Raw genomic sequence first — 13587 nt, forward strand, 5'->3', positions numbered from 1 at the left:
TATTATCTATTACAGGTCATTATGAAGGAGAGCATAAAGAAATACAAGTGCAAAAAGTTAAGGAATACAAATCCCATCTTTAACATGCCAGTTGCTTCATTTTGGATGATAGAGTGCTGCATTTGGAGAGAATGTAACTTGCTTATGTTACTTTGAGGATCCAAATAAATCAAGTAATTTTCATTAAAATTTGAGATACAAGGTCATAATACTCAACAGTGATAGTGGATGTCGTATTTAGAAAGAAATTTTACTCCAAAGATTGTTGATTTCAAAGACCATTTACATTCCTTTATTCAATGGAAATTAATGTACACACCAAATCCATTGGTGCGAGTATAATTCATTCCTGATTTGTTTATTTCCCATGTTTGCAGTGTCACATATATATTTATATTATTTTCAGTGTGTAAAGCATTCCAGCTTCTGCTGTATTCATTTACTGAAGAAAAGCTATTAGATGTTATTTGAAATTGTCAAATGTATTACATTGTAATTTGTAAATGTAAATATATATTCTAAACATATATTTCAAAATAAAATTTTCCAATCAGTCAGTATTAGTCTACTTTGTTTTTATTCATTCATACATTTGTTGATTTACATATTACAAACATTGTAAATTTGCCCAAACCATAAAATCTACATAAATCTTCACAAACATTACATTGAGTAAGTTGTTTTTAAATAAAAGAAAATTCTGATTTCAAGTATTTTTTTATAGTGAAACATAAAAATGAAAATTGAAAGTGTATACATGTATTTTGTTTAGTTCCATTCACCTCAATTTGCAGCAAAAATGAAAATGTGATTAGTTGCCTTTCGTTGAGAAAATTTATATCAACATAAATATTCACCAAATATTAGGTTTTAGGAGAAAAGCCTCTGCATGAAAGAGCATGACAAGCTCTTTGTTTTTTATACAAAATAAGATGGAGCTGATCAATCGCAACTCTTTGTAAGAGGGGCCCCAGACACGCTGCTCCTGTTGTCAGACAATTATCGTCGTGTCGAGCAAGAACACCTTCAGCAAAACATTTTTCGCGCATCCCATTTATGCAATGCCCTTATGCGTGCTGCTAAAGGTGTTTTTGTGCACATGTGATGCGCGAAAGTGTGGTGTTCATGGCGTTCTTGCATCGACACGATGATTTCATACATGCTTTATAACCAAAATATATTCAATCTTCATGGGTAATAAATCATTAAAAAAGTACTTGCTCGCATGTGTGTTACATGCGGCAACATTGATTTATGAAAAATTTGAATTTTTCTCAATTTCATAATGACATGAATTACCTGTTGTTGAATTTTGACCCATGGTAGTTTCATATAAAGCATTTTTACCACATGATGTAGCACACAAGAACTCTAAATAGAGAAAACAGTTATAGATCTGATAAATTATATTTATTCTCTGAAAATATACAATTTTTACATGATTTCTTTTCAAATTAAAAATATACACAACAGTAGAGTCATTCAGTCATGAGCACTGATTTGTTTGGCAGTGGTATGAACTAGACTATGAATCTACAGACAAGTTATTCTCAAAATCCAAGATACTTGATGACCAGAGATGCCAAATTCAAAGACCAGTGTCACAAAAATTTCAGGGGGGGGACTGGACCCTGACTCGGGGATAGGCTGTGATAGAGGCATGAGAAAGAGATTTGGGGGGATGAGTAAGAGTTTGGAAGTGCTGGAATCTCACGCCTAGGGTGTGAGACCTAGCAAGTCTGGATAACAAGTACATCGCAACTTCAGAAATAAGTCATCAATCCATGCAATGAATTCATTGGTATGTCAGAATTTGCTTCAAATATATGTTCCACACATAAATTAAAGAGAAATCCTTGGATACCCATGATTTATCAAGCATTTTAATTTATGCAAATTGAATTTCATTGGAATACATTTATTTGGATGTTTATTTTTCTCTGCTGTTCAGAACACAAGTAGGTTGATGAAATTTGTAGCACACTTTACTCCTCACATACATGTACATGTACAAACTATTAATAAAACTTTAAAATCCAAATTTTCTTGACTGGTGAAAACTGACAAAGCATATCACCGACTTTCAAGAAATATAGAGACCTACCACCTTCATCAAAACACTGTAGAGAAAAGTAAAACCAAAGAATAAAAGCAAATAAATTTATCAATGTCCAAGAGGTGATCATAGTTATCAGTCACGGGGGGGGGGGGGGGGGGGGAAGTTTCTTCTCATAATTCCTGACAAGTTATGAATTAAAAATATGCAGTGACGGTCTGCACAACTCAGCCTTTCATAAGTCAAATAAATGCACAAGCTCGCAATTTTCACACAAGAATATTAAAAATGCGTTATTTGAATCTTCAAAGTAAAATCTTGGTAAATTGAAGAAATTTTCAAGAGATTTGACTGAGACAAATATAACCATTTAATTGCTTATTGTGTCTTAATGATTAATTAAATCTATGCATACAAACAATAATCTTTGTTAAAATGGGTAAGTTATGAGTTGGAGGTGCAAATACAATATTACAATTCGTGCTCATGGAAGACTTGGTACTGTTATCTTGTAATCACCTTTCATAGAAAGAGAATGAAATACAAGAAGAAAGAAAGGGGCAATGAAAGAGAGAGAGAGAGAGAAAGGGGGAGGGAGAAGAGAAAAAAAAGAGAGAAGAGAGAAAGACAGCTAGTAAGTAGAAGGGGAGAAATGTCTCAATCATGCGCTTTATCAAAGCCATGCTTCCAGACTGGTGACCTTTTATTGACGAATGCATCAATTCCCTCCTGCCCTTCCACCAGAGATAAATTGTTCACCATTACATCACTTGCATGGCTGCAGGTAAAAAAAAAGAGAATGTGAAAAGTTTAAGTTAAACTATGAGAAGCAATGAAATGAGACTACTGAGATATTTCACACTATCAATTTAAATGTTTAATAATTATAACTATAGGCCTACATCTGACTGGCTGAAAATCCAACATTGTGGTCTTTTATATACCAGTTTCACTGAGCATAATGCCACATTACGCATTAAGTCAGTCAATATATAGCGAAAATCATTTGCATGCACAATGGTTACCCATAGAGATACCACGTCTCCTTCAAGAGACAATACTAGATATCCCAAATGGAATAAGATATAAACAGAATTTGACGGAAAAAAAAGTGTTGGAAATAAATTGATACAACAGACAGTACAGTGCCATTCCCAAATAAAAAGTAGTAGCTTATCAATCATTACACTGTCTTGGCAATGTTTTGGATTTTTTTTACTTTCCATATAAAAATGCCAAAAATGCCAAGTGCCAACATTTTGAAGAGGAAATGTTTACATCATTATTCATTTCAAGTTTAATATGTTTTACTCATATTTATTGTTTTACAAAGTAAGAATGCTCGTCTGTAAAATTGTAATTGATTTATATAACTTTGTATTACTTTGTATTATGTTTTGAATGGAAATGGAAAAAAAGAATTGAATTGAATAATTTTCTTTCTAAAGAAGAGAGTAAAAAAAAATATATTTGTAACAAATTTGAGTGAAAAACAAATAAGTGAACCTCTTTTTTATTAAACTGTGATTACGAATTTAAAACTGTATCTTACTCATAAGCTGAGTTTCTGTCCATCTTCATTTGTGTGTTGAAGCAGGCTTTTCCAAGAGAGATGACAGATCCACTGTACTCGCATATCTTTTGGGCTATCCTCATAGTCTGTTATATAATAATGATGATAATAATAATATCCAACATTATATAGTGCTTTACATATTTTTAATGGGTGCATAATTCTACGCCAGCTTTAGCATGGATACTCTGATCAGGCACTCAAACATTCAAAGAAATACATAAACTTCCTACTTGGAACCCATTTACTCCACCTTGGTGGAGAGTGGCAAATGTAGATAAATGCCTTGCCTAAGGACACACGTGCTGTGGTGGGATTTGAATCCTAGACCTTGCAGTTCAAAGTCTGGAGACTAATATCCACTCAGCCACAGCACCTATACAGAATAGGACCCAAGAACTCTTCTTTAACAAAGTAAAATGGTCATCACACACATAGTAGTCTGCTAGGAATGTATATCATAAATAAAAATTCATTATACTTTATTTTCATATAAGAAATGATTATAATAAGCTTTCCAATGGAGATTTATACAAGTTTATCATTGACTCTTTGTAAAGTTTGCATATCCTGTTAGAAAAATATCAAAACTTCCCTGCAAATATCCAATCTATTTTCAAGGTTTGGAATAATCTTTGCATTGAAAAAGTTCTTGAGGAGGAAATTCACATTCTTACTTCTTCTTCCACTGTTTCTTCAGGTACCACATTGCTGATCAAGCCATGTCTCAGAGCCTCTGTAAATGAAAAAATAAGAGCATAGAATAGATCAACATAAAGATATTACATATCATCAGGAGGACCAGTAAGAAAAACACACACAAAGTACTGTACCTACTTTAAAATCATTTGGATTGTTGAGCAAAATGATGTGTATTATTTGTTTTATAATATAGTGATGTGGAAACCGGTTATTTGATTATCCATTCGCATCTCAAAACCATGACTGGTCGATAGTACTAGCCACTAGCTCCAGTCATTAGCAAACGGGTCATGTGACATAATAATGACATAATGTGGAGCGTTGTGGCCCAGTGGATTAGTCTTCGGACTTTGAAACAGAGGGTCGTGGGTTCGAATCCCAGCCATGGCGTAATTTCCTTCGGCAAGAAATTAATCCACATTGTGCTGCACTCGACCCAGGTGAGGTGAATGGGTACCCGGTAGGATTTATTCCTTGAATGCTTTAGCGCCTATATGGCCGCTCAGCTACAGCCGGGGTAATAATGATATACCAAGTATATTTCAGCGCCTTGAGCACATAATCAATGTGGATTTGGCGCTTTAGAAATACTCTATATTATTATTATGATAATTCAGCCAATCAATCGATTAGGATCCTAATCACCATTTCATAAAAAAAGATTGATATACACAAAGAATTAAACTACCATGAGAGTAAGAAATAATTCACACCTCACAAATTCCTAATTTAAGGAATAAATGTATCATGAATGCATAATCAATAGAAATAGCTGGAAAGAGTATCTTCGCCCAAATAATTTGATACCACATTTACGTTGTATGTCTTCACGCTTCGATAATCAGGAGGTATTATTTGCAGTGATGTGAATTTTGACTTGAGCCAAATTAAGGCATGACTGCAATGAATGAATCCAGATGGCAATGTCATAATCCTACATGGGTTAGGAAACATAATTGCTAATCCATTTTCAATGATTTTAACTTTAAAATGGATACTAAAATGCATTTATCAAAAAATCATAATGTAAATTACTGAAAAATTGTTTTGAAATGGATTTTAATGGAACCCTTGTAGGATTATGACATCACTGACATTATTGCAGTCATGCCTTAATTTGGGGCAAATCAAAATTTACATACTGCAAAGAATACCTCCTGGTCATCCACGTGTTAACACATACCACATAAATATAGTATCAAATTATTTGAGAATATACTCTTTCTGGCCATATGTAATAGTTATGCATTCATATATTTGTTTCTTAAATTGAGAATTTTTGGGGAGACAATCTTTTCCTCACATGGTATTATCATTACTCTCAAAACTGAAGTAATGCTCCACTCACCTTCAGCAGTGATGGGTTCGGCTGTAAGGAGCATCTGCATCGCAATCTTCTTAGGGACTGCTCGGCCCATAGCAACAGCAGGTGTGGAACAAAACAGACCTACTGATATACTGAATAATGAAATGAAATTAGAGATCTATTAAAAATCTTTGAGGAATAAAGTGATTATTTTATGGAGGTGATTCAGATTTGTTCTACTTTTCTTTGGAGGAGCTATCATGGAAGGACCCGGTGCATGTTTTATCTGGCTAGGAAAGCAATTCATCAACATATTTGTCTTACAAGTTGTTGGCTCTGACAACATTCTTTGAGTTTGATTGGCCGAGGACAATAGATCCTCTAGGATAAAAAACATTTTTTTTAGTCATCAAACATTCAACAAGTTCTTTGACAAAATGCTTCCCATGTCTGTTTTATCCAGCCATTACCCCTGTAACAGTCATGACAACTGTGTTTCTCAGCCAATCAAAATCAAGGGAAGTTGTCAGACAACAATGTTGATGGCAGCTCCTCAGGACACATCTTGAAAAGTGACCAGTTGATAAAATGCAAGCTTGCAAGATACTAAAACCATAAAACTAAATTCGTTTGTAGCCCTGAGTTCAATCAATTCATAGAACAGCCTTTTTTTTGAGGGGGGGATGAGGGATGATGCAGACCAGAGGTAGTCTGCGGGCACAGACCCATGGTTTTTGCAATCGCATAGTGCATAATGCAGATTCTGAATTAGTGAGACTAGATTCACTATGTTCTGTGGCTGGCTCTATTTGACACAGATAGAGTCTTTGGAGTCTAGTCTTTACTCTAGACCTGTTATTGGTTGAAGCATCAAATATAAGTCTATGCCTGCAGACTAGACCAGAGGTATATTGCCATTATTTTCATAAAGTTCATCTATTTCAAGATAATAATAATAATAATAATTAAAGATTTGTATAGCGCACATATCTGTCGATGACACTCAAGGCGCACAATTAACTTATATAAAACAGAAATGAAATAAATAAATACAAAAAATTGAACAAACTGACAAGAAAAATACAAAATCAGTTAAAGTTGGTAGTCAAAATAACAATTCGGGCTTATCTCACAACAGTTAAGGAAATGCTTCCCTCATGAGGAAAGTCCTGCTTCCTCATACAGAATTTCTTCTATATTCAAAACAGTACTTGTGTGGGTGGTTGCTGATCAATTTTGACAAGTATTTTATCATTTTAAAGCTTGGAATGTGCTTTTTCAAGCATAATAATGATCTATTATTATTATTATTATTGGACGACCAGTTGTTAGCTTTTTTTTTTTTTTGGGGGGGCATGTCTCCTATAGCAGTATAGTTGCGATGCTCACCCTGGGGTAGCAAATCTAGCTGTCTCTGCAGCTACGGCAATGTCACAACTGGCTACCAGTTGGCATCCAGCTGCAGTGGCAAGACCTAAAAGAAAACATAACCAAGAAATAATGATATATTGGATATGAATAAAGCAGAATAAAGCAGAGTTGTTGCTTATAGGGGTTCATTAGTCTATATTGTGCAGTATAAAGTATTGTTTATTATGGCATTCAAAAGTGGGATTTTGTGATTGTGAACTATTGGTCATTGTGCTAACACTATTTCTACTAGAATAATAAGCACCTATTAAAGCTTCAATCAAGAATAATGCTCCCCTCCCCTCTCCAAAAAGGATAGAGAAGGTACATGAAGTCTTCTGGCATGATGGCCCAATAAGCCCCCCCCCCCCGAAAAAATAATAATAATAAACATGTAACTATAAAATTCACTATAACAATTTAATTTTAGGGATGCTCTTTAAAGAAAGGTTGTTCCGACATCCTGAAAGTTTGCCAGACATAGCAACAATTAATGTTGTATTCTTTTTCTCACTTTCGGTGAAAATACCAATTTTTTTTACTACATGTAGGCTACCAGGAGAGAAACATGCATAAATTTGAATCACTTTAATAGCTAGTAAAAAGGCCTATTCGTGTGGTATACCTTTGACTTGAGCAATGACAGGCACAGGAAGATCTTCAATGAGCATCATCATTTCAGAGCACTTCTTAAACACCTCTGTATGGTAGGCACGACCTGTCCTGGTGGTCTGTAGACAGAAAGACATTGATTTTGAGAAATACACAATATACTGATTACTTTTAATATTCTCCTGGGTTACAATAATAATGATAGTAATATTTAGTTCTTGTGCATCAAATATCGTATACCATTTAACATCTCCAGTAGCTTCTAACGGATTTGGATATTATTGCCCGGCAAAAATAATTGGTTGGATGTATCAGAGTCTATGAATACAAGTAAGAAGAGGACCATTGGTTTTGAGTCCTCTCTGAAGGACTTGGTGATTGGGAGTCATCTCTATAGCCCGGCTAAGTCTTTGGCAAGGTTATAAATGTGAACTTGCGTAATTGCTTGGGAATTGCCTTTAAAGCAAGGCTAAAACTTGAGCACACAGTCAATAATATGTTATATAACTTTTGTAAGGTCTTCGGAATCGCTTTTAAAACCCAGCTAAAGCTTCAGCAGTGGCTTAATAACATGATGTAAATCTTGAGAAAGGACTTTGGAATCGCCTATTAGGCCTGGCTTCGGCAAAGGATCAATAATGTGATGCATGACATTCAAGTCATACATCATCAGAGCCCTAATTCACAAAGGTGGCTTTGAAAACCTTGGTTGAACCCATAGTTTATGCAGATTACCAGTATAATTTCTGCTTAATTTACCATGCATCTCAAAAAATTACCAATACTGATGCGCAGTGTGGTCACAGTGTGCAAAATTGACACCTGTTACCATGGTTATTCAAATGATTTTATTCCTGAGTTCACGCTTCATAACAGTGGACTCATATATAAAATAGCGTACTCAACGATGGCAACAGGCGTCAATTTTGTGTACTGTGACAAAAGCGTGCATCAGTATTGGATATTTTTAGTACACATAAATAAGCATAATTTATACATGAAATCTGCATTAACTATGGGTTTAACTGATGGATTTCAAAATCACCTTTGTAATTCGGGCCAAGAATTCTATACTTTAGATGGACTGGATCAATCAAACTCCTAGGTAATAATAATAATAATGATAAACAGTTCTTGTATAGCGCATATCATAATCATGAATAATGTCTCTATGCGCTTCCAAAGGACTTGGATAATATTACCCCAGCTGTAGCTTGGCAGCTGTAATTAGTAAGATTACAGCGCACACGCATTTCAAGGAACAAATTCCTGCCAGGTACCCATTCACCTCACCTGAATTGAGTGCAGCACAATGTGGATAAATTTCTTGTCGAAGGAAATTACGCCATGGCTGGGATTCAAACCCACGACCCTCTGTTTCAAAGTCCGGAGACTGATCCACTGGGCCACAACGCTCCACATTAGGTAAGACTAGGCCCTGAACTCACCAATTCCCTGAGGTCATGACCTGCTGAATAGACTGGTCCCTGGGAAGCAATGATGATTGCCCTTAGGTTGCCATCATCAACATCTTGAGTTAGCTCCTCTGTGACTCTGCTAAGCATGGCAAGTGAAAGAGCATTCCTGTTGTAAAGAATGACAAAACTATAATTCAAGGGAGACTCAGGCACAAAGATACACAATAAAGTCTATCATCATAGAGGGATTTTTTTTTAATATCATAATTCATTGTTTGACCAGATTTTGAAAAGAATATAATTGTAATATTCAAGAGGTGTCGTAAAGTGGAAAAAGCGAGGAAAAAAAATTAATTTATTTTGATCTGGTACACATAGCTCCTCTGTGATACACAATACAAAGATACACAATATAGTGTATCATCATGGAGGGATATTTTTTTTAATATCATAATTCAATGTTTGACCAGATTTTAAAAAGAATTGTAATATTCAAAAGGTGATGTTAAGTAAAAGAAGAGAAGCAAATATTTGCTTTGATCTGCATAGACTGGTCAAACAATGAATTTTTGATCTGGTGCATTAGAAAATTGGAATTGGAAAAACGGTGTTGGAACTTGGAAGAGTTTTATTCTTATTCAATTCTCATTGTAGCATTATCATCTTTATCATTATCACCATACTTGTCAAGAACATCATCATCATCAGCAGAAGAACTAGTAGAAGCAGCAAAATCATAATTTCATCATCATTCTCATTCTATCACCATCGCAATCATCACCACCACAATCATCACCACCACCACAACCACCACCACCATCATCATCATTATCATCATCATCATCATCATCATCACCATTGTTACAATCATAATTAATAATAATACAACTCATAATCTATGAGTTGTAAGATTATTATTCATCATTATTGTTTTGGGGTGTTTTTTCGGGGGGGGGGGGGAAGCCCCCTGCCCCTCAAACCAAATCTGACTACCACTCAGTACCAAAGACCTGCCACTTACCTCTTTTTAGGATTGCTAAGAGTAATCTTCCTGATGCCGTCTACCTGAGTGACCTGGGTGAGAGGTTGACTACTCTCTGCACAGAATCTCCTCTTCTCATTGTGAAAGATTGCCTGGTTGAAAGATGGAAGAACGTTTCTTGCCTGTTTGGATTTATTAATAAAAAACAACAACAACATAGTCACTCACAGTATCATAATACTGCAGTCTTTGCTTGCTCTTTAGAGGGTTCTATTTCTCAGTGTGTAGGCCCTAGTCCCCTTTGCTTGTCAAATTCTCAGAGACAAATGCTGACTTTTTTTGTTCAAATCTAATAATAAAAATATGAGGCTTTTTTTACATAATATTGTAATATGTGTAGCAACATCAGTTAAATACAAACAATTCCCATAGAAATACATTGTCTTCTTCTTCTTCTGGAAACAGTACAGTCCATGCACCGCCTGGTGTATTACTATTGTCGTACTGGTATTGTCAAGCAAAATCAAAAAATAAAATATTGAGTGAATTGAGGTAACAATCATCTTCAAAACTCACTAGAAATTGAACTTAAAACTTCAGTCTACGATTAGATTGCATCTAACAATAATGAATAAAGGTCTAACACTAACAGTAACAGTGTCAGTAACAATACATTATTGTTTTGACTTTTCAGTCTTTTGTCACTTGTTTTGGTAGACAGCTGGCAGCCGTCTGTTTCGAGGAGTTTTTAACATTTTTTTTTTAACTTCTCCTCGTACACAGACGGCTCGCTAGCGTGCAGCCACCATTAGGGGACTTGCAATGCAAAATCCCCCCGTCGGGGCTCTTCAATTTTTGTCTTTAATGAATAAAATTTTTGAAAATAAACGCTACCAAAATGCAAATTCATATTCCCTCTTGGCATTAATTGCCAAAAAACAGAGAAAAATGAAGTTAAAAGGAACAAAAACAGTGATTTACCTCGGCTGTCGCGCAAATTCACTTCCCCGTTTTATCCGATCTTAAGTACATAAACATATGGCCATTGAGTCCCCTGTACAGATCGCGCTAGAACTTCGGTCTCTGTATTTGGTGAGTGAAGCCAACGGAGTTCAGCTGAACAACCAACATAACAAAGACCGAAGCTTTTGGTCTATTGTTTTGGGCACTTTATCTGGACTCGACAAATTAAATTCCATTGTTCATTAACTGCACAAGCAAGTTTTTAACAAATGTTTATAACAGTGGGGTGGCCGTGGTCGGCGTGGTGCATTTAAACTAAAGTGTTGTCTTGACTTCAAATCTTGCCACAAATTGTGAGCCGCTAAGTCAGAGCGATTTCGCAAACACACCGACCGACTAGCTGGCCGTTGGCTACGCCTACGGTCATGACGGTCGTACAGCTATGGTATGTGGCTGATTGCACGAAAGCATCTTTGCAAGGACCGTCTTTCGTGTCGCCCATCTTTTATGATGCGCCATGTGATTGTGAAAAGCATTTTAAATAAATCATCTGCAAACATATTTTATTCGTCCGTTAAATAATACAAAATGTTTTTTTTATAAAATGATGTGATAGGCCTATATCATGAAATTGTATAATATTTGATTGAAAAGCAAGCTAAAGAATCTTATTCTTTATCATAAATTTCAAAAAGGCAGTGTATACAGCCACACGCGTGTGTCTTTACCATCCAGCCACACGCGTGTGGTTATAAGTGTTTAGGTTTATATAACTCTATGTTATATCCAGAACACCTATCTGTGGATACCGCCACACGCCGCCAGTAATAACAGTAAAACGCGTTTGTAGGTCTGACCGTCTATATCACGATCAAAATAACCTCATTTCTTCATTAAATTCTTACATTCTAAACCACTCTGATTTCTTTAAATCGTTTCAATTTCATTCTCACCGTCTTCTTTCCTTGCTTTTCTTGTTACAAAAGGCCGCCTATTAAATAGCAAATTTCCACACTTTTTCTACTTGTGTCGATTCTCTACTGACTCTAGGCTATGTGCGCGTACGAAACCCAAACTGTGTCTACTACTGCGCTGCGCTAACGCTGTATGGGTCTGCCACCGTGAAGGAAGCCAGAATCGACACAAGTAGAAAAAGAGAATTTGCTGTTAAACAGACGACCGTTTGTAACAAGACAAGAAAAGCAAGGAGAGAAGAGAAGACGGTGAGAATGAAATTGAAACGATCTAAGGATATCAAAGGGGTTTAGAATGTAAGAATTTAATGAAGAAATGAGGTTATTTTGATCGTGATATAGACGGTCAGACCTACATACCGCGGTACGTGTTTTACTGTTATTACTGGCGGCGTGTGGCGGTATCCACAGATAGGTGTTCTGGATATAACCACACGCGTGTGGCTGGATGGTAAAGACACACGCGTGTGGCTGTATACACTGCCTTTCAAAAAACACCCGCTTATAGCATATCATAAATTAAAAGAAGGGCGACACGAAAGACTGTCCTGGCCTTGGAAAGACCCTTTCGTGCAATCGGCCCTGGCTGTGTGTGGGCTGTAGTTAGTCTACGGAGTGCAGTGCGACTCGTCGGGTAGAATGAGTGGGTAGGATGGTGGGTACAAACGGAAGCGATCATCAGTCATGCGAACCTAGATCGGGCAGCTGCAGTGCATCCTGTAGAAAAAACATGGGCAATGATACGAATTCATTTTACTGAGATATGAAAGGGAGATATTACCGATACAGAGTTCCACAAGTGGCATGTTTTTACTGGATTTAGAGCCAGTTTTACCGCAGAATACGAGGCCATGGGCGCAGCCATTTTGATGTTAACACGAAGACACGCCCACATGCCAAGCACACTATAAATTTACGTGGGGGTATATCTCCTTCTATCACCATAGTAAATTTGTATCTTTCAAAGAAAATTTCCATTAATTACATGATTATAGCGCAATTTTAGTGCAATTTTGTAATACTTCTTGCATAAATTCAACATGAACCTTTTTTTATAGAATTATTCCTCTCAATAATAAAATATTTCCCTCTACATAAAATGGATTTGTCTAAATGATAAAAGGCTTGGCAACATAACAGAGATCCTATCCCTCGCAAGTCATCATAGACATATCAAAGTAAGTCTTATTTTCAGTTATTTTGTTGAATGTAACTGTATTTTTCTAATCATTTAGCTTTTAATGAAATCATAGATGTCAAGTCACACTTCAAGCTATAATATCAATCATATTAGTGATTATTTTTTAGCTTTATGAATGTTCTTATCCCGGACTTGCCCTCATCTCTTTTTACAATTACAGTACGGTACCGTTACACACTACACAGGGTCAGGGAAGCCGCCAGCCGGGAGCCTATACAGCAACAGTGCGGCAGTGTACCTCAATCAGCTCGGGTCAGCAGAGCGGAGCGGCATTAACAAGCGATGGAAGGGCGTGGATACCTGAGTGAAAAGCTGCTTGTGCAGCTCTTTCTAATCCTTGGAGCATTTTTTAATGTAGCTTTGTGTACATTGCAAGGTTGGTGTGTTATT

At 36.1% G+C, this 13587-nt stretch overlaps 2 protein-coding genes across 6 annotated transcripts in view; one reads left to right on the forward strand and one right to left on the reverse strand.

Annotated features, from left to right (window-relative positions):
• Positions 1–2697: 2697 nt before the first annotated feature.
• Positions 2698–12878, reverse strand: LOC121420403 (enoyl-CoA hydratase domain-containing protein 3, mitochondrial-like). Its single transcript, XM_041615024.1, has 9 exons — positions 12778–12878; positions 10099–10241; positions 9108–9243; positions 7673–7778; positions 7027–7111; positions 5680–5789; positions 4307–4365; positions 3609–3715; positions 2698–2834 (listed from the first exon to the last, which is right to left on the reverse strand). Exons 1-9 carry the CDS (start codon positions 12859–12861, stop codon positions 2714–2716), a joined length of 951 nt encoding a protein of 316 aa, XP_041470958.1. The 5' UTR covers positions 12862–12878; the 3' UTR covers positions 2698–2713.
• A 485-nt stretch (positions 12879–13363) lies between these two features.
• LOC121420377 overlaps positions 13364–13587 on the forward strand; it is a 31832-nt gene continuing 31608 nt past the window's right edge. For all 5 annotated transcript variants that reach the window (XM_041614987.1, XM_041614992.1, XM_041614999.1 and 2 more), the window contains exon 1: positions 13364–13573. In XM_041614987.1, coding sequence (XP_041470921.1) covers positions 13480–13573 — 94 coding nt within the window. In that variant the 5' untranslated portion in view covers positions 13364–13479. The remainder of the gene's footprint in view (positions 13574–13587) is intronic.

The sequence above is a fragment of the Lytechinus variegatus genome, chromosome 1, assembly GCF_018143015.1.
Source record: "Lytechinus variegatus isolate NC3 chromosome 1, Lvar_3.0, whole genome shotgun sequence".
Lineage (NCBI taxonomy): Eukaryota > Metazoa > Echinodermata > Echinoidea > Temnopleuroida > Toxopneustidae > Lytechinus > Lytechinus variegatus.

Excerpts from the sequence above, each read along its gene's own strand:
- LOC121420403 (XM_041615024.1), bottom strand. The coding sequence starts at position 12,861 with ATGGCTGCGCCCATGGCCTCGTATTCTGCGGTAAAACTGGCTCTAAAT. Across the intron at positions 10,242-12,777 it reads ACTTGTGGAACTCTGTATCG|GCAAGAAACGTTCTTCCATC; the intron begins GTAATATCTCCC and ends AAATCCAAACAG. Across the intron at positions 2,835-3,608 it reads GACAGAAACTCAGCTTATGA|CCATGCAAGTGATGTAATGG; the intron begins GTAAGATACAGT and ends TTTTACCTGCAG.